At 32.9% G+C, this 25,000-nt stretch overlaps 1 protein-coding gene across 3 annotated transcripts in view; it reads left to right on the forward strand.

Annotated features, from left to right (window-relative positions):
* Positions 1-25,000, forward strand: part of LOC145255586 (cysteine-rich motor neuron 1 protein-like) — a 238,147-nt gene that overhangs the window by 199,125 nt on the left and 14,022 nt on the right. For 2 of the 3 annotated variants that reach the window (XM_080114063.1, XM_080114062.1), the window contains exons 6-8: positions 4,563-4,745; positions 5,768-5,935; positions 10,654-10,908. In XM_080114063.1, coding sequence (XP_079970189.1) covers positions 4,563-4,745; positions 5,768-5,935; positions 10,654-10,908 — 606 coding nt within the window. The remainder of the gene's footprint in view (positions 1-4,562; positions 4,746-5,767; positions 5,936-10,653; positions 10,909-25,000) is intronic. The other variant, XM_080114064.1, reaches the window with a different exon arrangement.

The following is a 25,000-nucleotide window of genomic DNA, read 5'->3' on the forward strand; positions in this document are numbered from 1 at the left end:
AGATATATATATATATATATATATATATATATATATATATATATATATATATATATATATATATATATACTCGGGGGTTTTTTTTATATTCAAAAGTAATGGACTAATGAATTCAACGAGGTTGTTATATAGTGCTCAATAAAAAGAGCTGATAATACTTGTTTATTGTTATATAAACATGCTCACATCCCGCTGCTACAAATAGCCACTTGTTTCAATCAAACAACAGATATCATCAGGCAGCGACTTGACTATTCAAAAGTTCAATGAATAATCTTATTCATTGAACTTTTGAATAGTCAAGTCGCTGATCGGCGATTTGTAGCAGCGGGATGTGAGCATGTTTATATAACAATAAACAAGTATATATATATATATATATATATATATATATATATATATATATATATATATATATATATACTAGCAGGCCGCCGGGCGTTGCCCGGTCGTAAAATATGCATGAATATTATATTTTAATTCATACAGAAACTGAGACATGTGTCTGTGAGTATTATGTTTTTTCCCCTAAACAGTTCACTTCTTGTAAGTAAAAATAAATATTCGAGTTGAGATCGAAACCAAAAACTAAAGATAGTGAGTCAACTACGATAACCATGAGGCCAGTTTGACAGTGTTTTCAAACCTACTTATTCTTAACATAAGTAATCTGCCATGTGAACGATTCACGCATGCGCATTCGTAAAACAGTTGACAAACAGATAAAAATCCGATAACCCTCCCCCATGTACCAATTCTTCAATTTTGACCGTTAGCAGCCTTTTTTTCCGAATGAAACCCAATTAAAATTTTACCGCATGTCTGAGTACGCTATATAATAAATTTAACGTTGGTAGACGAAAAATTCGTTGAGTAGATAGGTTGAGAATCGACCACACACACACACACACACACACACACACACATTCTCACTTTTTTTTTTCCTATCGAAATCAGTAAAAATATGATTGTGGATCGTGGTAAAAAAAAAAGCCTGTTTCATTTAACCATGTTAAAACTCATCTCGTGTATTTCAGTCGTAGTCGTATCTTATTAGTCCCCCGACAAAAGGAGGGTGGACCTGTAGATTCATCCTTGTCCGTTCGTCCGTTCGTCTGTCTGCACTTTTCTCAATAACTACACCTTGGAATTTTTTTAAAATTTTACACAAACATTAAACATGATATGAGTAAAAAGAGTAACAGAACGAATTTTCCTGGAAAACTCCAGTTGCCCCCTAGGGATGCCTTTCAGGTTAAAATGGCTAAAATTGACACTTTTCTGTTTATTAAAAAAAAAATTAATATCCTGAATTTTTATAAAACTTTCTGAAACTAACTGATTTCTGTATAATTTTGTTTGTCTATACTTTGCAATAACTCTTGGGTGTGCCCCAGGGGCTCTTTTAGGGATAATAAAACACTCCATTTTTTAAACTATTTTACCATATTTGTCCAAAATTTTCTGTGTATGTCTATTTAGCAGTTTTGCATGGTGTTGAACTCAAATTTAAATATGTTAAGGCCTTAAGGACTTTTGGGGCTAAATGGGGGAGGGGCAAATGATGAACTTAATCATTTTTTTTTTTTTTTTGCATGGTGCAGAACTCAAATTTAAATATGTTAAGGCCTAAAACTGCACCGTTTGTTTATTTTCACCAGTATTTGACGTTCCCTATGGACTTTGGGGGCTAAATGGGGGGGGGGGAAATGCTGAACTTAGTCATTTTTGTTTTGCATCGTTCACTGTGCACTCACGGGGGACCATGCATACTTCACTTGTTTTAACTCTTCTTTATCAAAAGCAAGACACAGTACTACTTGAACGTAAAGGATTACTATTTGGGGCCAAATCTACACGGACACTATGTAAAGAGATTTGCAGCGAGATAGTTATTCATATTACACTTGAGCTTCTGCATGTCAGTACAGTTAAGGAAGTAGGAGACTAGGAAGGGAATTCCAAAATCTAGTAATCAAATGGAAGAAACTATATAAGTAAAAAAGAGTCGCCAACCTGATTGGTCTTGAACTGTCATCTAAACTTCAGCTTCTGTCTCATCGACGAAATGTTACCTCCCTCTGTCTGTTCTACAAGTATTTTAATGGTATATGTCCCGACGAACTACAAGCCCTTGTACCCCCTTGACGTAAATACTCCCGACAAACCCAACAAGCAGCAAAATCCCACCCCTACACAGTAGAGATCCCTCGATGTAAGAAGGCCTTTTACTCTAATAGTTTCTTCCCCAGAACTGCTAAACTTTGGAACTCTCTTCCGGGATCCTGCTTTCTCAACTGTACTGACATGCAAAACTCCAAGTGTAATGTGAACAGACATCTTGCTGCTCAACTCCCTACATAGTGTCCCTGCAACTTATGGCCCCGATAGTAGCCCCCCCCTACATCAAAGTGGCACTGTGCCTTGTTTGGGGTGAAAATGGAATTTAAAAACGTAGAAGGCTTACCGGCATCTAGGGATTTCTACAGTGAAGAGGTGGGATATTGCTGCTTATCGAGTTAATCGAGGGTATTTACGTCGAAGGGACACAAGATGCTATGAGTTCATCAGAGCGCATTCCATTAAAATACTTGTAAAACAGACACAGTGATGCAACAATGCGGTGATGGGACAGGTGTTAGAGCATGGTCGATAGTGCGAAACCTATTAGATATGAAACTCTTTTTTGGACGCTGTCTAAGAGGGATATATTAGTGGTAGATGCACCAACCCAGATGTGGCAACAATACTTCATGCGTTTGCGAATAGTGGCTTTGTAGAGACATAGGATAGTCTCAAGTGCGAGTAATTTTCTAGTACGGTGGAGAGAACCCATCTTCTTTGCAGCAGCCTTGGCAATTGTCTTCAATGTATTTTTTCCAATTCTTCCTAAGATTCTCATGGATGACTCTGTTCTTAATAAGAAATCGACTCCAAACTCTTTAATGTTCCTTTCTAATGAAATCTTTCTTGGAGTTAATACATCCATTGCTCTTTCTGCTTCTTGTAACATTGGTTCTCTCTATCGCTCTAAACACTTCCTCACACCTGAGTATATTCTTTATCTCTGCGTATCAACTACCAGATCATGTATGAAGTATTTTTGTCATATTTTGACTGGTGAATCTCTGTCACATTTGATGTTATTGATAAATTCGTAATTCGTAATTCTTCTTCTCTGCAACCCCTCCCTCACAGACGTGATGTTGCTAATCTCAGTCTTTTCTATAAATACTAGTATGGCACGTATTTCTCAGAATTATCTAATCTATTTCCTGCTTCCTTTGTTCCAGTTTGTTTGAGTCTAATGATTTGATTTGATTTTTTGCTTCTCACATTCCATGAACGATGTTTCTGACAAAGAGGGAAGAAATGCTGTTTTCTGGTTCAAAATCTATTTCTTCCTTAACACTCATCGTTGGCAAGTTTTTGACTTTGAAATTCTATTTTCTTTTAGCTCCTTATATCAAGTGGCGTCATGCCTTGTCTAGAGCGATTTCCATAAAAAAATTAACGAGGTTAGATGTGTTAATACGTGGTAGAAGAGTGTCGCTCTCTTCTGACTATGCAATGGAGACTAATTTGACTCTTTGTTTTTTTTTTTGTTGTTTTTTTTTTACATGGAGTTCACCACTTATCAAGGCCCAATGGCCACGCGGGGATAAAGGTTATTGTGTGTACAGTAATCAAAGGGATAGTGTAGCAATAGTATTGGAGAATTGGTAAGGTGTCATTACTTAGGGGGGCGGTTCATCAGGAATTTGTTTGTGTTGGACTTGAAGACATCCAGGTTGAAGTCGGGAGGGAAACAGGCAAGCGGAACAGAGTTCCACAGGCGTGCAGTTCTAAGAAAGAAGCTTTGTTCATTGGAATCTACGTTTTGATTTAGGCACAGATAGGGAGTGGGGAAAATTATTGACGGTGGTTTCAGCTAGTCGGGTGTTTTTTGAAAAGATTGACGAGGGGGGCAGAGAATGGAGCTCAGACGAGCACTTGCCATGGAAATAACGATAGAACAACGACAGACTCGCTACGTCTCTTCTGTGGGAAAGAGGTTGCAGTGTAGAGAAAAGGGCATCCCCCACTAAGCCATGAAGTCTATTTTGTACTCTGTCAAGGTAGGATAGGCTGTTTTTAGCAGCTCCCGCTCAGATGTGGCAGCAGTACTCCATCTTTGGACGTACTTGGTTCTTATATAGATAGAGAATTGCATCATTAGTGAGATATATTCTGGAGCGGTAGAAGGATCCCACCATTTTCTCAGCGACCTTGGCCACAGACTTGATGTATGCGTTCCATTTAAGATCAGGGGTAAAGGTCAAATCCAGGAGCTTATCAAAACCTGGGGCCTCCCCTAGACGAGAGCCATCCATTTAAATTGATGCCAGATGGGGATCAGAGCGTTTATGATGTAGAGATAGGAGCTTTTGCTTTGTTTATTTTTTTATTCACTTAATTTACGGAAGATATTTGTAAAAGTGCACAAACACACAAAGATTTATATATGCGTTGTTTTGTAACACTATCTCTTTCTTTCTTTTTCTCTCTCTGCGTTTCTCTAGATAAAAGTGAAAGTTGTTTTTCGGACGGCATCACTTATCAGCACAATAGCGAGTGGAAACTGGACAACTGCACCAGATGTAAATGCGACAATCGATTAATTTACTGCGAGACGCAAATGTGCAACAGTCCACAATGCAGTTGGATGAAGACGCCTGAGGGCGAGTGCTGTCCTGTATGTAAAGGTAAGCTTTTATATATATATATATATATATATATATATATATATATATATATATATATATATATATATATATATATATATATATTTAGAAATTCAATTAACCTTCTTGAAGTTACATATTTGGATTTTACCGTCACTGGATTATTTATCTTCCACCAGACTATCCATTCATGTGTAATCACCTTTTTCTTCACCATATTCCCTCTGCTCCACTTTTTTTTTTGTTTTCAAGTAAGATCTTTGACTTACTTGTTGTTTCATCAAATACTTTTGCATGCAAAATCCGATCCCGCATTTTGCTTATTCTTACCCTCTGATGAGAAGGAAAGTATTTCTTCGAAACTCCGCGGATTAAGGACTATCCACTTATCTAGTGTTTCCTTTTCAGGTTAAATATGTTTTTAACTCATTTCAAAGTGTTTTTTAACATGTTTTATTAATTGTTTGTTCGTATATATATATATATATATATATATATATATATATATATATATATATATGTGTGTGTGTGTGTGTGTGTATTTAAAATTGTTCAGAAGGTCAGAAAAACCTTGGTACCGTCGGTTTCAAGCCTAACATAAGGGGGACCAGTTAATGGTAAATCGTAAGTAATGTTAGGATCTCGTCAGCCATGTTGTTTTCTGTCAGAAAACAACATGGCTTTGTATATCCTGATAATTATCTCCCCTTAAACAAAACATCATCAGCGCCAAAAATGGATACAACAATTTAATTTTCAAAGTTCTCAACAACCTAATAGATATGCCTCTCTCATGAACAGTCCGGTATTTACGAATTTTGTTCCGTATTCCCAACATATGCTACGCGCCTGTGTACAGATGATTTCCTATTATCAATATTTTATGGTTTTGTAAAGCACATTTGTCTTTATATATCTCTTTAACACCCGCATGATTATAATCATTTTTTAACCGCTTGTTTTAACCCAGGCTGCATTTGTCCACTTCACAAGTGCTTTTTCTTTAATATTATAATTGACTAAATATTATTAATTTCTTCTAGGTTGTATGGCGAATGGTAATTTATACAAGAACAATGAAAGTTGGAAGGAGGACGATTGCGTTACCTGCCGTTGTAACGAAGGAATTGTTGAATGTCAGACGGCCATGTGTTCAGTGCCTTGCCTTAACCCACGACGAGTTCCGGGTCAATGCTGTCCAGTCTGCGAAAGTAAGTTCAAAATAAATTATTAATAATTAAAATCGCTTTGATCAGTGGGGTTTCGATCGCCCAAAATTTTCGATTGAAAAGCGCTAAACCCAGATCTAAAGGTGTCCAGGGTTCTCCGCGCTTAGTCCACATGCATCCTTGTCCCAAATATATGTGTGTGTGTATGTATGAGAACAATTAAATTAATTTAAACATAAATAAATAAAAAAACAACAACAAATCTAACGCATACGATGCTTAGAGCAAGGAGTCATGGGCGGCGATGTTTTGTGCCAAGTTAAAATTGAAGGAGCGTTTATGTATATAGAAGTAAATGAGAAAGGAAAATCAAGATACAAAACTATATATATATATATATATATATATATATATATATATATTCATTTATTCATTCATTCAATAAAGGTATACATGAATTAGGGGTGTTGGGTAAGTGAGGACACTTTATGGCATGGCATTTCGAAGCTAAGGAGTCCCCACTAACCCAACACCCATAATTAATGTATATAAATCAATACATATTAATATATAAATCTATATATATTAGTGTATAGGTTTTATACCTTAATTTCCTTTCTTATTTACTTCTAAATAAGCTCTAATACAATTTTGTTGAGCTTTGTATTATCCTGATGATTATCTCCCCTTAAAGAATCGATTTTATTCTCTTCCTTTAACTTACCCATTTATATATATATATATATATATATATATATATATATATATATATATATATATATATATATATATATATATATATATATATATATATCAGATTGCTGAATTTTTATTTATTTTTTTCTTAGTGATTTCTTTTTTCTTTTTTTTTTTCGCTCCCTGAGCATTTTTATTATAAGAAAGGAGTTATTTGCCCTTTGTTTACATTTCTCTTCGCCCACATTTTTAGGACGTACTATTTTTTTATTTTATTAAATATTATTTATTAATTATTAATGGCTTACTTTTATGCACGTAGTAATTATTAATTAATAATTAATAAATATATATATATATATAAATATATATATAGTATAAATAAAAAGTGAAATATAATTGAATAAACATATTTCACTATATATATATATATATATATATATATAAATATATAGTGAAATATGTTTATTCAATTATATTTCACTTTTTAAAAGCTATAGCAAACATCTAAATGACTTCTTTAAATACAGTTCCTGATTTCAAAAGAAGAAAAACCAAAAGATTCATCTGCCTTACTTTTAATGCTAGGTTTATTTTTGGTGTCTTTTCAATTCAATAGAAATCCTCCTAAATTTGCTGATGAGGAGACCGTGCTTACCAAAAAAACTATGTATAATTGTTCTACGTGACTTCATGTATACCACAAATAAAAAGCACGGATTTCCGAAACGATCGTACAGATAATTGACTTTGTTGTTGTTCCTTCTTATGAAACTGATTTTTAATTTAATTAAATTTTGATTTTTAAATTTTTAAAAATTTTTTAAATTTTTAAAAATTTTTTAAATTTTTAAATTATAAATCACATTACTTAATATATATATATATATATATATATATATATATATATATATATATATATATATATATATATATATATATATATATATATATTGGGAAATATGTTTATTCAATTATATTTCACTTTTGATTTATACCAGCCCTTTAATTTATGAAGCTCGATGTAACTACGGAGCATGTACAAAAAAATGACAAAATTCTATATTCCAAATGTCTGTACAAAAAAGTCTGGAAACTTATTGAAGGCACCTCGTAATTAATGGTCTAAATATGTTAATACGAGATGTTACCAGACTCAACCAACAAGAGTTTATCGTATCTCTTACTTCTCCCCCACATTTTATTATCGGATGAAGCTGTTGTCAATGTCATTATCGAAAAAAGTCTCCATATTAATAATCTTCCAGGCCGAAATACATATTTTTAAAAAACTAAATTGTCATAATAAAATAACTATTTATCAGGTTCACGTCTATCGATGAAAAACTGAAACATGTTTCACTTTATTATGTATGATAAGATGCAAATGTGTTTTTATATTTGATTTTTTTTTTTTTTGTATGCCTTTTGATTTTTTGAATGACGTCACATTTATTTCTTTTTGTTTGTTTTGCTTTTGTTTTTTTGCTGTTTTGGGGGATCAAATGGATTTGACTTAACACTATTTTTTTGTGTCTTAACATCGTTGTTTTTAACACCGTTTTTTTTTTTTTGCCTTAACACCTTTTTTACCTTTGATTTATTGCGTATGAATTTACTTGCCGATCCAAAACATCTCCGGTTTCTAAACTTATCAGCCATAAACAGTGTTACATACTTTGAAGATCCCGCCGAATCGCGTTACTTTACTTTATTTATTATGATTTAATTTATTTTAATCTATATTTCTATACATCTATAAAAGTGAGAATGCGCGTGAGGGCAATTCTAAAACCTATATATTCAACGAATTTTTAACAAACTAGAAATTTGGTATATAGGGTATTCAGACATGTGAAAACTTTTTAATCGGTTTTTATCCGGGAAAATGTCTGCTAAGGGGTCAAAATTGAAAAATTGGTACGCGGGGGGGGGGTCATCGGATTTTTATCTATTTGTCAGCTGTTTCACGAATGCGCATGAGTGAATCGTTGACATGACAGATTACTGATGTTAAGAATAAGTAGGTTTGAAAACACTTTTTAAATGACGTGTCAAGCTGGCCTAATGGTTATCGTGCTTGACTTACTATCTTTAGTTTTGGTTTCGATCTCAGCTCGAGTATTTTTTTTTACTTACAATAAATGAACTGTTCGGAAAAAAATAATACTCGCATGCACATATCTCAGCTTTTTTTTTTTTCGTTTTTTTTTTTTACTTCATTTTTTTTTATTTATTTTTTTTAAGGATTTTAATTTTGCGTTTAATACCTACGGTATTTCTGTTTATAATAAATAAATATTTTTCCTTTAATTAAAATGTAATCTGTATGCATATTCTACGACCGGGCAACGCCGGGCGGCCTGCTAGTTTATTATGCTTTTTAAATATTTTACTTTCAGTATTAATCATTTTTGTAAAAAATGTTTCTGTGAATGAAAACCGGAAGTCGTTTTGGATTGGCAAATCCGCTAAATAATCGAAACATTTTTAATACAAAGTATTTGTTTGTTTTTAATAAAATCTGAATTGCTATGAGTGGAGACAATCTAAAACAGAACTACACAAAAGTAAACTGCTCCCGCCAAAGAAAATCTAACATCATTTAACGTCCATACAGAAACTTGCTGTAAATGATTTATTAAATTATGCTCGGTTGTAAAAAAAAAAAATGTTACTTGGATTCTTATTTAGTTGAATAAATGCGACATGAAAGACACTCAGGTACATAAAATCAACGAGTTAATCCCGGGCATCACGAGAGTCTAAGCACACCTCTGCACATAACTACGCCATATTGGGTGTACGCCATATTGTTTTGCATATAATTTAACCGGAAGTTCGTTCTAATTTGCTCTGTTGATCATTGTCTATTCATAGTCAAATCCATTTGATCCTTTGGCACTTGTGCATTTTAGCTTTTTTTGTTTTCATTTTTGAAGAGTTCGACTCGAGATAAAGGTAGATAATCGTTTGTTTAAAAGCGAAAACTTTCTTTTAATTGTAATACGGAAATAAATTAATACAGTCAATTTCGATTTTTTTTTCTAAATTTAAAAATAAATTTAAACAGTCAGTTTAGAATATTTTGAAACCTTTGAAAATAGTAATTACTTTGAAAATGAGTGAACTTTTGTTTCGTTTTTTATTTTTTTTTTTAAATTGAAATCCTGAAATGAACCCAGGTATTATTTATCTGAAAATGCGTTTTTTATTTTTATTTTTTGAAGGGTGGGGGTAAACAAAAAGGTTGTTTAAGTTCATAAAATTCTGATATGAATGAAATAAGTCATTATTTGAACGTGTGTGTTTTGGATTTTTTGTTTTGGATTTTATTTTTGTTTGTTTTTGTTTTGTTTCTTTTTTAATTTTTTGTTTTTTATTTTTGGGAGAGTAAGTTTGATTTTTTTTACGAAAAGTGTTCCAAATAAAGTAAGGTTTCTGGATGATTTAACAGTCACTAGTGGGGATAATGTGTGATTGTTTAATAAAGTTTTCGAAATAAATTAAAACAACGAACAGTTTCCAGATAAATTGAGATTCATAACTAATTAATAAAGTGACGATTGTTAAAATGTGATTTTTTTTTATTTTGTTTTCGCTTGTTTTTATTTGGTTTTTATTTATCTTTGTTTTTGTTTGCTTGGTTTTTGTCTTTTTGTTAGTTTTTTTGTGTTTGTTTGTTTTTTGTTTTGTTTTTATTTGTTTTTTTTTTGTTTTTTTTGTTTTGTTTTTGCGGTATTTTTATGAAACAAACAGTTTTCGTAATAGATTAAATTATCGTAAGAAATTAAATAAATTAAATTATCGTAATAAATAAAATTTCGAAATAAATTTAATTTCGAAATAAATTAAATTTCGAAATAAATTAAGCCAACGAACAGTAAATTTTACAAATGATTATGTCTGTTTCCAGGGCAAATTTCGTACTTGTCTTCATTTTTCCCGACTCGAACTCTTCAAAAATGAAAATCAAAAAAAAAAAAGCTAAAATCGTCTGTTTGTTTTTTATTATTATTATCATTACATTCGTTATGGCTTCGACTAACTTGTGTCCATTTTAGACAACTGCTCGTTTGCGTGCAAGTACGGCTATGCTACGGACTCGCAAAACCGGGAAATCTGCAAATGCGCAAAACACGTGCACAAGTGTCCACTGCTGTCGGCGTGCAAGCGCCGCTGCGCCTACGGCTACAAGCGCACGCGCTACGGCTGCTTTCGCTGTAAATGTAATGTCTGCCCGCCACACCACTGCTCCAAGAAATGCGTTTACGGATACTTAATTGACGCCAGGGGCTGCCGTATTTGCGGGTGCAAAGGTAGGAATCTGAAATTCTACTATTCTTAAGTTCCACTATTCTTAAATACTATTATTCTGAAATGCTACTATTTAGATTATTCAATGGGAAGGTGAGAATTTGAAATTCTACTATTCTCAAATTCTACTATTTGAAATTCTGTTATTCTGCAATTCTGCTATTCTGAAATTCTACTATCCTGAAATTCTATTATTCTATTAAGATTATTCAATGGGAACGTAGGAATTTGAAATTCTACTATTCTCAATTTCTACTATTCTGTGTCATTTGGATAATTCGGACTACTGTTCTCATGTTGAATGCTATTTTAATATTTCAGCCGATGTAAACTCCGACCTTCTTCATGTTTATCTTCTCGATCTTGAACTCTGCAAAGAATTTTGAACCCAAAAACAAGCTAAAATCGTTTTTTATCCGTTATGGACTATTTATTCAATTCATGGGGGCTAGCATACTCTCGTTCCGTCAGCCATAATTGAGTAGAAGTTCGAAGCAATTCGAAATTGTATTCTTAGTATCGCCTGCACTTAGGATTGGATCTTCAACTTCCAGAAGAATATCATTTACAACCGAATTTTATTAAGTCCACCTGTCCACTATTCTTCGAGTTCAACAAGATACATTAAGTACTTTATCGGGGTCCTCGACATAACGGATTCCTGAGTTTGACAGAAAGATTACCGAGTTTGACAAGCAACAGAGGTTACACTGACTGAAACGTTGTGAAAATAACACTCAAGATGAGAACAGTAGTCGAAGAAACCAAATAGTATAAATTTCCAGCCGTCATCTAAAAAATGTGGAAACGTTCTATTATTCTATGTAGCGTTACAAATTCACTTTACTATAAACATGAGGGACGGGCAGTGAAAATGAAAGGTATTTTTTCCAATCAAAAAATGAACACAACTGATTTTAAAAAATCCTCAAAAAATAAAGAATTATCGATTGTGTTTATGTTTTCTGACATAACTGCCACTTTTCATTAACCCGAGCGTGCAGCATCAGTTATGCCTGCACAACAGCGTTAAAATCAGTATACCATTTTTTTGTTGGATCTGATTGATGAGAGTTCAAATAACACTTTTCAAACCATAAATTTGATTGAACAGTATATTTCCCCATCAGAAAGCAATGCTTTATCAAGACACAAAAATTCCATTGTTTTTTTTTAATTTAGAACCATAGCTTTACTTAAATAACTTAAATTTATAAGCAAAACCTGGAACTTTTGAAGAATTTGTTAGAGAACATGATAAAAATGGTAACGTATGGTTCAGTGCTGGGAGTCGGAGTATACAGGGATCTTCATTTATCACCGGGCAACGCCGAGTGAAAAAATCTAGTTTAGTTTCAAAGATTTGAGAGGCGTCGTTTGAAAGTGGGTAAATAAATAAATAGATGACGTAAATGTAGAAGAAAGATAAAACGTATAAAAATAATTATAACGTGAAATAATAAATAAAACATTTAATAAAATATTATGCAGCATAACTCGCTTTTCTACGAAACAATACTTTCAAAAGTTGTGGCTAACTTCGCTGGAACGTTCATATAAAGTATGTATTTTATTTAAAAACAAAACATACCCATTTGTACATCAATTAATTTATTTTAACGCCTCTCTTCATTTTAAGGAGGAAATATGTCTTATTATATTCATCTCAGTATGGATATCAAAGCTAACTGACAAACTGAAAAGGCAGTTCTTCAGAGCAGTGGTGGAGTATGTCTTTGTTTACGGTGCTACAATCTGAAACTCACTAATAGATTGGAAAGAAGCTAGACGGCACGTACACCTGTATGCAACGAACAGTATTAGATATTTCGTGGCAAGATCATCCTACGGTGCAGCAACTTTATGGCAACCTACCTGCCATATTTACTACCATCAAGGAGCGACGTCTACGATTTGTCGGTCACTGCTAGAGGGGCAAGCAAGTGCTGATGAGAAATGTATTGCTGTAGACTCCACGGCACGGGCGCACGAGCATAGAACCACCTAGAACCATGTACATCCAGCAAATTCCACATGACGTCAACTGTGATTCTGAAAATCTGAGGTAACTGATGGAGAGTCACATTTGTCCGGACAAGGAGCCTGACCAGATAGGATAGATAAGAGGTGGAGAATAATGTCGCAATGATGGCACATCAACCATTTGAATGGGGTCTAAAAACGAAACCGAACCTTTTATATTCTGCTCTCGCGCCCCTTGGCCGTGTCCCTGAGTGATTTGTGGCTCGCCGTTGATCGCATCTAGAACAAAAGTTCTCTCAATCATAGCAACAAATGGGTTTTATTCAGTCGATAGTGTTTTCCATGGTCGAAGTCGCGTCATCGTTTCTCATCATTAGAAGGGCGGTGGGAGGGGGGTCTCTATTTTGCTATAGTTTCCGCCGCCATTTATTTCTATCTCGGCGCCTCCACGAGATGTCTGCTGATCTATATTCTCGGACAATCAGAGATAGACTTTTTTCTTATCTGCTCTCTCAAACAGACTCTTAACGATTCTTTTAAAATCGCGTTCCACGAATCGTTTAATGACATTGCGACCCACATCACGCCATGTCAACGATCGTTCTGCCTGTTCAACCTCTCTCTCTCTCTCTCTCTCTCTCTCTCTCTCTCTCTCTCTCTCTCTCTCTCTCTCTCTCTCTCTCTCTCTCTCTCTAATGTTGTTATGGCACTTTTTTTTATAAACAAACAACCTGCCTGTGCTAATAACTTCTAATCTAAAAAAATAATGATCCCCAATTTCTAATTCTATATATTACACTGACCACGACTATCAGTCCGTCCATGGTCGGCCTATTATACAACAGTAAGAAGATGATGAAAATAAATAAATAACGTAAATAAAGAAGAAACGGAAAGCTTAAAAGTTAACACAACACTCAATAAATTCTGGGTCTGAATAATTAAAAAAAAAACTTTTGGTAAAATTGGACTTTAATCATCGACGTAGTTTTATCCTAATGTGATAAATTAATTCTTACGTTTCTAGAAAGAGTCGAAGTCTTTTTTATGGGAGAATTTATATTTGAAAAGGAAAAATATAAAAAAAATGATAAAATAGAGCAGCTTACAGGGGCCTTCATTCATTAGCAGATGAAATGTAGACTAGGTCGTCTAGCGATGTCAAAATCACGGTCATATTAAATGCTCGTCGATGTCTACATGTCATCACGTGATATCGAAACTGTAAAGCGAGTTTAAGTTTTATGATGGAATGAAATTTGAGATCTGAATTTGCACGAGTAAACTTAGAAGATCGTCTCGAACGAACTCACGCAATGAAGTTTTGCAAAACATCTGAGTCCCTTAACCTCTCGAGGGCGTGGAGGTACTGCATAATTTCATGCATCGTATCTTGGGCAGCAATATGTTATAGTACCTTATAATAGTATGTGTTTATACATGCAATAGAAGAAATTATATATATATGTGTGTGTGTGTGTATATATGTAGAATTGATATGTAGTTTTCTTGAAGCATTGTGTGGGATAGGTATGTAGTAGAGATTTAGAAGGCTATCACAATGCGAGGAATGAAATATAGTCGTTGTTGGTGAAAAGAAGACGAAAACAAATGGCTATTTAAAAATCAATAAGTACATCCATATATGTCTATATATACATATATTTATCCAGTTGTATTAGATAATGGATATTGTCGCAGACATAACAAGTAAGATATTTTTTATCTAATACAACTGAATAAATATATGTATATATAGACATATATGTATATACTTATTGATTTGTAAATCGCCATTTGTTTTCGTCTTCTTCCAACAACACCGACTATATCTCATTCCTTGCATTGTAATAGCCTTCTAAATCTCTACTACATATCTCTCTCTCTCTCTCTCTATATATATATATATATATATATATATATATATATATATATATATATATATATAATATTTTCAAAAAAACAAGACACTAGAAATCTCAATGAGAGCATTATATTGTGTTCTTCATATACGTTAGAATTGTTTCGGGGCTAATCGAACAATTTCAAACATTATGTCATTCAAAAATACTCACAAAACAGCCTCAGGTGGTGAAATACACTAATATATATATATATATATATATATATATATATATACATATATATATACATATATATATATATATATATATATATATATATATATATATATATATGAACACATTTCGAATCCCTATTTAAGAAATCAAGCAGTTCAACCTACCTCCACCCTTCTTTTCCAAGTTTTGTTTAATTATTTTTCGTTTGCCATGGAATTTATAAATCGATTATTAATCGAATCATCCTAAGTGTTTTAAAAAAGCCATTATCCTCAGTATATCCGGTTTATCTCAAAATGAGATTTTATTTGATAAAAATAAGGATTATTATGATGAAGCTTTAATTAGATCAAGATACCATGGAGAACTCAAATACATAAAGGAGGTTAATAATAAAAATAACAGAACAAGCTATACAATATCATACAACATCGCAATGAAAGAAAGAAGAAATGCGAAGAATAAAAATAAGTATGAAAATAATAAGAAGAAGAAAAAGAAGGAAATTTTAAAAAATTAAAAAGTATGTAATGGTGATAATAATATTAAGAATAAGAGAAATAGACGCAAAAAAACAAGTCTGGTTTAATCCACCTTTTAGCGAACATATTCAAAATAATATCCCTAAAGAATTTTACAAAATAATTTATAAGAAATTTCTCCCTGAGAATAGATTAAGTAAAATAATTAATAAGAACACAGTTAAACGTTCATTTTCATAATAGGTTCTAATAATGGTAAAATAAACAAAATAGTGAATAATAATAGGATTGAATCAGATGAACTAAATTTGGGGAGAAAATGTAATTGTAGAATACCTATCGAATGTCCATTGGAGGGCAACTGCTTAATTTCTGAAATTGTGTACACATGTGAAGTTAAGGTAGATAATAGTAATTGGTATACCTAGGGGGGCGGAATGTTTAAAGGACAGATTCAGAAACCATGTTGCATCGTTTAAAATTGAACCTGAGAATGAACCAAATAGGAATGGTGATAATGATAGAAATGAGGTTTAGGACAAGTATAATTATTAACTGCATTAGGTGATTGGGTTAGGTAACTACCTAAAAATAAAAAAATGATTTGGAATTAAAATGACCGATAGTAGATAAGGGTAGAATGTATAAACCAAGTAAATTAAAAAGATGTAATCTGTGCTTACACGCCGCCCCATCTTTGCTTCATTCTACCGCCACGTGTTTTTATCCTTCTTTTTCTGTCTGCAGCTCGCCCAACGACCAATTTGTTTTTGTTCAAAGTTCGGATTGGATCTTGTTTTAAAAGTTCCTCTCGTACTTACTCGTGTTTTCAAATCCTCTAGTTATCACATTGGTTCCTCACTGTCGCTGCACATTGTTTTTGCGTTGCTTGCTGCCCACGCGTGTCCTTTTTTTTCACTTCGCTTTTCTTTTCCTTCTCTTCCTCTGCTGTGACGTCAGCTCGCGCATCGGCAAGATCATTTGCATACATGTTATATGGCTGTTGCTGCTGCTGCTAAATACGATGGTTGATGCATACAATTTTTCATTTGGAGAAGTACTGAGTCCAGGTTGTGACTGCTAATCTGTGGTGCTAATTCCCCAATAAAATCTAGGAATTTCCCTAAAAGGGAGAAATTGCCCCTCAGTTTAGAACCACTGTTTTAAGCAAGCAATTCAAGTTGCCTTCTCTCTTTGAGATATGGTTTAGTTTATTGCTCATCGCTTGAGGCGCCCTTCTGGGAAATAACGACGGAGTTGTCCTGCAATTCTTTGCAGCGCAGAGTGCTCGGCTTCGTGGGTACTGCCTCTACAATCCCACTTTCCGACTCTTGTGTCACATCTTCCTGTCGTGAGAAGGAGATAAATAAATCAAGGGACTTTATTTTTTTAGTCATCACTTTTTTCTTTAAATTTTCTCATGTTTTTGTTTTTGCTGTGGATGAAACATCCTACCGGATTCCAGACATTTCAGACTCCAATCAAAAAGTTCTTGTTTTTTAGGAGTCTAACTGCCTCAAGTGTTTGTAACTGTCTTGCATTTGGTTCACCGAGTATTTTTTATTTTATAAGCTCAGTTGTCTCTTTGATTAATGGAATGCCATCTTTTCGCATGTGTGACGTCACTTCTTTTTAGTAGCATGATCTGAACGATTATTTTTTCTTTCAAGCATGGAATGCATTTCTTTTACTCTTGAAGACACCACTAATCAATGACAAGAATGAGATGAGAATTGTTCCCAGTCAAAAGATGAGGAACATTATGAGAGTACTTACATTGATCAATGCTATGAATTAATTTGGATTACTTATATGACGGTTTATGAAAAAATTGTTCATATTGCGTTTGAATAAGACCAAGCAGATAAGTAGTCCTGCGGTAATGTGCTTCACAAACGGAAAGCCCTTGCAAAGAATCTGTGCCATTGGTAATTCTGTCTAGCGTTAGTCTCTCTCTCTCTCTCTCTCTCTCTCTCTCTCTCTCTCTCTCTCTCTCTCAATATATATATATATATATATATATATACTTTTTTATTTGTTTTACATAAGCATTGATATGTCGCTACACATTCATAAGCATGTTTCGGTCAGTTAGATATTAGTAACTAAAGACTTCTTCAGGCGATATAGCTTATACAAAAGCTTAGTCCGTAATGAAAATATTTAGCATCACAAGAAATTGTTATCAGGATATCACATTACATGTTATTAAGAACAGAAATTAAAAAATAATAATAATAATAATAATAATAAAGACTTTTTTCGTTGTGGTATTTAAAAGAGTTCTTGCTGTAAATGTCATACAAAGTCGAATATCTCTAATGAAAGTAACAATAGAGTATACACATATACACACATGGATATACGCATGTACAGTAGTATTTCGCTCTCTCTCTCTCTCTCTCTCTCTATATATATATATATATATATATATATATATATATAATATTTTTGCAAAAATCAAGACAACAAAATATAAAATAAGAACATCATATGGTGTATTTCCTTATGTGTTACAATTGTTTCGTAATCATTTTGAAAATTGAAACATTATATTATTTAAAGATATTCCAAAAATAGCTACTCTTCAGACACTAGAATGCATATATATATATATATATATATATATATATATATATATATATATATATATTTAAAGAAACAAGCAGTTTGGAGTCACCTCGTTCACCTTTTTTTTTTTTTTTACACAGTGATCACCCCTTATCAAGGCCCGGAAGCCACTCAGGGATAAGGGTTATTGCAAGAACATTACGTTAGTGTGGAGATTTGATGAAGTGTTTAATTAAGGGGGTGGTTCATTAGGAATTTGTTAACATTGGACTTGAAGACATCCAAGTTGTAGTCCGGAGGGAAGCAGGCAGACGGAACAGAGTTCCACAGGCGTGCAGTTCTAAAAAAGAAGCTTTGTTCATGGAATCCGCGTTTTGATTTAGGCACAGATATAGAGTGGGGGAAATTTTTCACAGTGGATTCAGCTAGACGGGTGTTTTTCGTGAAAGATTGGCGAGGGGGGACCAGAGATTGGAGTTCAGACGAGCACCTGCCATGGAAATAACGATAAAACAAGCATAGGCTCGCAACATCTCTTCTGTGGGAGAGAGGTTGCAGGGTAGAGAAAAGGGCATCCCCCACTAAGCCACGAAGTTTATTTTGTACTCTGTCAAGGCAGGATAGGCTGTTTTTAGCAGCTCCTGCCCAGATATGGCAACAGTATTCCATCCTTGGACGTACTTGGCTTTTATATAGATAGAGAATTGCATCAGTAGTGAGATATCTTCTGGAGCGGTAGAAGGATCCCACCCTCTTTCCAGCGACCTTTGCAACAGACTTGATGTACGTGTTCCATTTCAGATCAGGAGTAAAGGTCAAACACAGAAGCTTGTCAAAACACGGGGCCTCACCCAGACGAGAGCCATCCATCACAATTGATGCCAGATGGGGATCAGAGCGTTGATGATGTAAGGATAGGAGTTTAGTTTTGGATGCATTGAAGGTAACCAGCCACATCTTCCCCCACTGAATCATGCGCTCAAGATCAGAGGAGAGAGAATCAGAGAGAACTTTGTCATTTACAGCCTTTGATGTGTTGCCGTAGATGGTCGTGTCATCAGCATAGATGTCAACGAATGATTTAAGTATGTGTTTAGCGAGGTCATTGATGTAGATCAGGAAGAGAGTTGGGCCCAGGATTGACCCCTGAGGGACTCCAGCATTTATATTGCAGGCCTCCGATTTTTGTCCATCTACCACTACTCTTATGAGCCTATCGGAGAGAAATGATTTAATGATTGAGAAAACATTTCCAGTTATACCGTAGCTGGAAATCTTGTGAAGTAGACCCTTATGCCATACCTTGTCGAAGGCCTTTGATATGTCAAGAGCAATTGTCAAGTCAAGAGATTCACTAATCCTGTGGGATATAACCGTCAGCACATCTGCGGTAGATCTTGCAGAGCGGAAACCATATTGTGTGTCACTAAGAAGGTTATTCCTGCTGAGGTGGTTGACTATTTCTCTATTTAATATGGATTCCAGCAACTTACTCATAACACACAGGAGACTTATTGGTCTGTACTGAGAGGGAGATGACTTATCACCTGAATTCTTAAATACAGGCAAACTGATGAGGTTTTCCAGGGAGTCGGAAAGCACTTCTCCTTAAGGCAGCACTTAAATAGTTTCGTAAGTATGGGAGCAAGTTCTGGTTGAAGCTTTTTTAACACTATAATTGGGATGTCATCAGGGCCAGTTGCTTTACTGGAATCTAGGTTCTTTATTAGCTTGGCGACTTTATGCACGGATATTTGTATGTTACCTAGCTTGTTCTGTGTTATAGGAGGAAATATGGGGAGTTGATGGCCTTCGCTGCAAAGGGTAGAATTAGCTGCAAAGTTCTTTGCAAATAGTTTGGCCTTGTCTGACGCTGACGAGATGATCTCTGGTCCATTGATAATGGTTGGGATAGAACGCACACTTCTGTTCAGGATCCTATTTGTTATTTGCCAAAACTGGTGGGATCCAAGCCGCTGATCAGCTACCTTGGATTTAACAGACTGGGCATATAGCTCTCTTGCATTTTTATTACTCTTTTACAGTGATTGCTGGCAGACCTGAAAGCAGCTTTAGTCTCAGTGCATCTATTACGTTGGTAGCTATGGAAAAAGTGATTTCTGTGCGCGATAGCAGCAGCACATTCTGGGGAGAACCATGGCTGGCTGTTAGGTTTTTGTTGGAATTTTTTAGATGGTATGAATTGGTCTATGCCTACAATTAACCATTCGGTCAGATCTGATACTATAGAGGACACTTCCTTTTTAAACATGGAGTGCAGAGGTAAATCAGATATGAATGTATGGAAGCTATCCCAGTCAGCCATAGAGTATCGAAACAAGTCTAAACAATCTTTGCGAATTTACTTACTTATGCCTTCATGAAAAATTTGCTATCCTTTACTTTAAAGAACCCATACATCTATTAAACTGTAGAAGAGAAATAACAAACAACTGTGTTCACAAGATAAAATTTACTCTAGGATAGCGATACAATAGTTTTAAACTAACAAAAACAATAGAAAATAAACAAATAAATAAATTAAGTAAACATGAATATACATAAACGATCACACAAATATGTATGTATATATATATATATATGTGTATATATATGTGCATATATGTGTGTACACATATATATATTTATATATAAACTAACATTAAAAAAGCACTAACCTAGATTTAAAACAGATCAAGAAACTAAATATCCAGGCTTAATAGAGCACACTCAAAGGAACAGGTCAACCAGAGGTCAAATAGGCTTTTGTCCGATAAATGCATATGCTCATTAGCTGATAGGAAGGGCGCGGTGGATACTAGAAAGCTGATTGGCTAACTAAAAACTATTGAGAAAATGCGCATATAAAAACGACAAACAACCACAGAATTCGCGCATAAGCTTGAAGAATCCTTGAGTGGATTAAACGCGGAATATTCAGTGTAGCTTAATCGCCATATACATTTTATAACTTACTAACTAGCTCTACCTACGTATTGAGCACTTTTGAAGTAAATACTTAAAGTTTACGCATAAATCTATACTTTCGTATATTAATTTTATGTGAGTAAATTAACTACTTTATATATATATATATATATATATATATATATATATATATATATATATATATATATATGTACAATAATAAAATTAGATTTCAATAAAGTTTAAATTTCTGGAGATATTAAGTTCGACATATCTCAAACTTAGCTCTTGCATAAGCCCACTTATTGCTAGAAAATTAACAATTATAAAAGTGAATTCAACTATATTAAAGTGAAAAAAAAAAACGAACAAATAAAGCTTAACTTAAATTGTTTAAAAAAAAACAGGGATCATCAGCTATTTACCATGAAGCTGCTTCGGAGGTTTAAAAACAGGACAACTGTGTTAATTCCTGTTTCTCCAGTGCAAAATACCACTTCCCTAATAAAAAAAATCTAGGCACAATTCAGTTGCTATTTTTTATTATTATTATTATTATTATTATTATTATTATTATTATCATCATTATTATACTTGAAGTGTATATTAGTGTTTCATGTTTATGCAATCATCAGTGTAAGAAGTGATAATTACTGTTGGTCTAGATCGAGAGATTCGGACAAATCAAAAAGCCACCTCTGATTTCGGATGTTTGGCATCTTACCAACGGCAATTAATACAAGAATGGAAGGAAATTAACTGCTACTAAACATCACGTCGGCGATATTCGTAGTAAACGGAGAGTATATATTTCTCTACTATTATATAAAAGTCACTTTGTTTGTGCGTGTTCCTTCCTCATGGGTTCCGAAACGGCTGAGCCTCTCTATTGCAAATTTCGCGCCAAGCTAATTCAGTTTTCTTAGAAATGTTTTGTATAGAAATTCATCTCATAAGTATTAAAAATCGAAAAAATTCGGTCCTAAAAATAGGTTGTTTTTTTATATTTGTATATTAGATAGATAAGAAAGAACTTTTACAGGAAATATTTGATGTTTCACCGACCAAGGGAGATAATCTCAACAAATCAAGGGAGATCATTCTCAGCAAATCATATCTTCTTAAGAAAGCAGAACTATTGTCATCAAAATATATAGCTCAGTGGAAAAGTATTTTAATTTTCTCTTATTGATAACTTCAATATACGATAAAAACTTTTCTTTTCCCTGCAACCTCTCTCCCACAGAAGGGATGTTGCAAGCCTGTCATTGTTTTATCGTGCTGGTCTGAGCTCCAATCTCTGGTCCTCCCTCGCCAATGTTTTACAAAAACACCAGTCTAGCTGAAGCCACTGTCAATAATTTTCCCCACTCTTTATCTGTGCCTAAATCAAAAGTAGATTCCATGAACAAAGCTTCGTTCTTAGAAATGCACGCCTGTGGAACTCTCTTCCGTTTGCCTGTTTCCCACCTGACTACAACCTGGATGTCTTCAAGTCCAACATAAACAAGTTCCTAATGAACCGCCCCCTTAAGTAAGACACTTTATCAGATCTCCATTACTAGCGATTACTACGATATTGTCCTATTGATTACTGTACACGCAATAATCCTTATCCCCGAATGGCATCCGGGCCTTGATAAGTGGTGACTTCCTTGTAAAAGAAAAAAAAACAGAGGTACTATTTAAAATTTCCGCAAATCGTTAATTCGTTTGCATATTTTAAAACTAACATTAATCAGAAGTGATTTTTCGAGGGCATTCATCGTCAAGCCTAAATATCAGCTGACGATATATTGTAAACAAACACAGACGGAATTTGATGAACAACATTATCATTATTTTTTAATATTTTAATTGTTTTTGCGACTTAGTCAACCCGTCAAATTATTCCTCATAATATATAATATTCAATAGAGGATTGATTCTATGATAATACATATGCAATCTGCATAAATTAAAATATCATTATACGGTCGGGCAACGTCGGGCGTCCAGCTAGTATATACATAGTCTCCTGTGTTATTTCAGATCATTTAAAACTATAACAGTCAATTTCAGTTTCCTCTTAATCAAGGCCAGAGGTTTGGGGGATATCAGATATTTTGTAATGAATATGCAAAACTAGGAAAACAAATGACTATGATTGAAGCATTTTATGGCTGTAAAAAATAATGTCAAAAATAGTGGCAAAAATAATGACAAAAATAATGACAAAATTAATGACAAAAATAGTGACAAAAATAATGACAAAAATAGTGACAAAAATAAGGACAAAAATAGTGACAAAAATAAGGACAAAAATAATGACAAAAATAATGACAAAATTAATGACAAAAATAATGACAAAAATAATGACAAAAATAATGACAAAAATAATAACGAAAATAGTGACAAAAATAATGACAAAATTAATGACAAAAATAATGACAAAATTAATGACAAAAATAGTGACAAAAATAATGACAAAATTAATGACAAAAATAATGACAAAATTAATGACAAAATTAATGACAAAAATAGTGATAAAAATAATGACAAAATTAATGACAAAATTAATGACAAAAATAATGACAAAATCAATGACAAAAATAATGACAAAATTAATGACAAAAATAGTGACAAAAATAATGGCGAAAATAATGACAAAAATAATGAAAAAATTAATGACAAAAATAATGACAAAAATAATGACAAAATTAATGACAAAATTAATGACAAAAATAGTGATAAAAATAATGACAAAATTAATGACAAAATTAATGACAAAAATAATGACAAAAATAATGAAAAAAATAATGAAAAATTAATGACAAAAATAATGACAAAAATAATGACAAAATTAATGACAAAAATAGTGACAAAAATAATGACAAAAATAATGACAAAATTAATGACAAAAATAATGACAAAAATAATGACAAAAATAATGACAAAATTAATGACAAAAATAATGACAAAATTAATGATAAAAATAATGACAAAAATAATGACAAAAATAATGACAAAAATAGTGACAAATTAATGACAAAAATAGTGACAAAATTAATGACAAAAATAGTGACAAAAATAGTGACAAAATTAATGACAAAAATAATGAAAAAATAATGACAAAAATAATGACAAAAATAATGACAAAATTAATGACAAAAATAATGACAAAAATAGTGATAAAATAATGACAAAATTAATGACAAAAATAATGACAAAATTAATGACAAAATTAATGACAAAAATAGTGACAAAATTAATGACAAAAATAATGACAAAAATAATGAAAAAATTAATGACAAAAATAATGACAAAAATAATGACAAAATTAATGACAAAATTAATGACAAAAATAGTGATAAAAATAATGACAAAATTAATGACAAAATTAATGACAAAAATAATGACAAAAATAGTGACAAAATTAATGACAAAATTAATGACAAAAATAATGAAAAAATAATGACAAAATTAATGACAAACATAATGACAAAAATAGTGACAAAAATAATGACAAAAATAATGACAAAATTAATGACAAAAATAATGACAAAAATAATGACAAAATTAATGACAAAAATAATGACAAAAATAGGCTCTGGTTGATGGATAATCCCCTTAAAGTGTACCCTTAAGGTCAAATATCACATAGCTTATTACAAAATTCAGGTCATTACGTTTTCAACGAGCCTCATTTCTGATCAATAGTTGCTGAGATTTGGAACTTATAAAATTGCCAAAAAAAGTGGTATATATACAGGGTGACCCAAAAAAACATAAGCTAAATGGAGGCCATCTAGAACATATGCTGTAGAACGGAGAAAAAAGGAGCGAAGACCCTAGTGTTTTGGCGTGATGTTTTGAATATAATAAACTAGTTATGACCAAAGTTTCATTTCATTCGGACAATATATATATATATATATATATATATATATATATATATATATATATATATATATATATATATATATATATTTGTTTTTTTGGAGAAAAAAAATTCAGCAGTGTTCAATTATAAGGAACATCCGAAAAAGAGCGTATTATTTATATTTTGT

The sequence above is a fragment of the Euprymna scolopes genome, chromosome 31 (assembly GCF_053919585.1).
Source record: "Euprymna scolopes isolate OS-2025 chromosome 31, ASM5391958v1, whole genome shotgun sequence".
In the NCBI taxonomy this organism is placed as follows: domain Eukaryota; kingdom Metazoa; phylum Mollusca; class Cephalopoda; order Sepiida; family Sepiolidae; genus Euprymna; species Euprymna scolopes.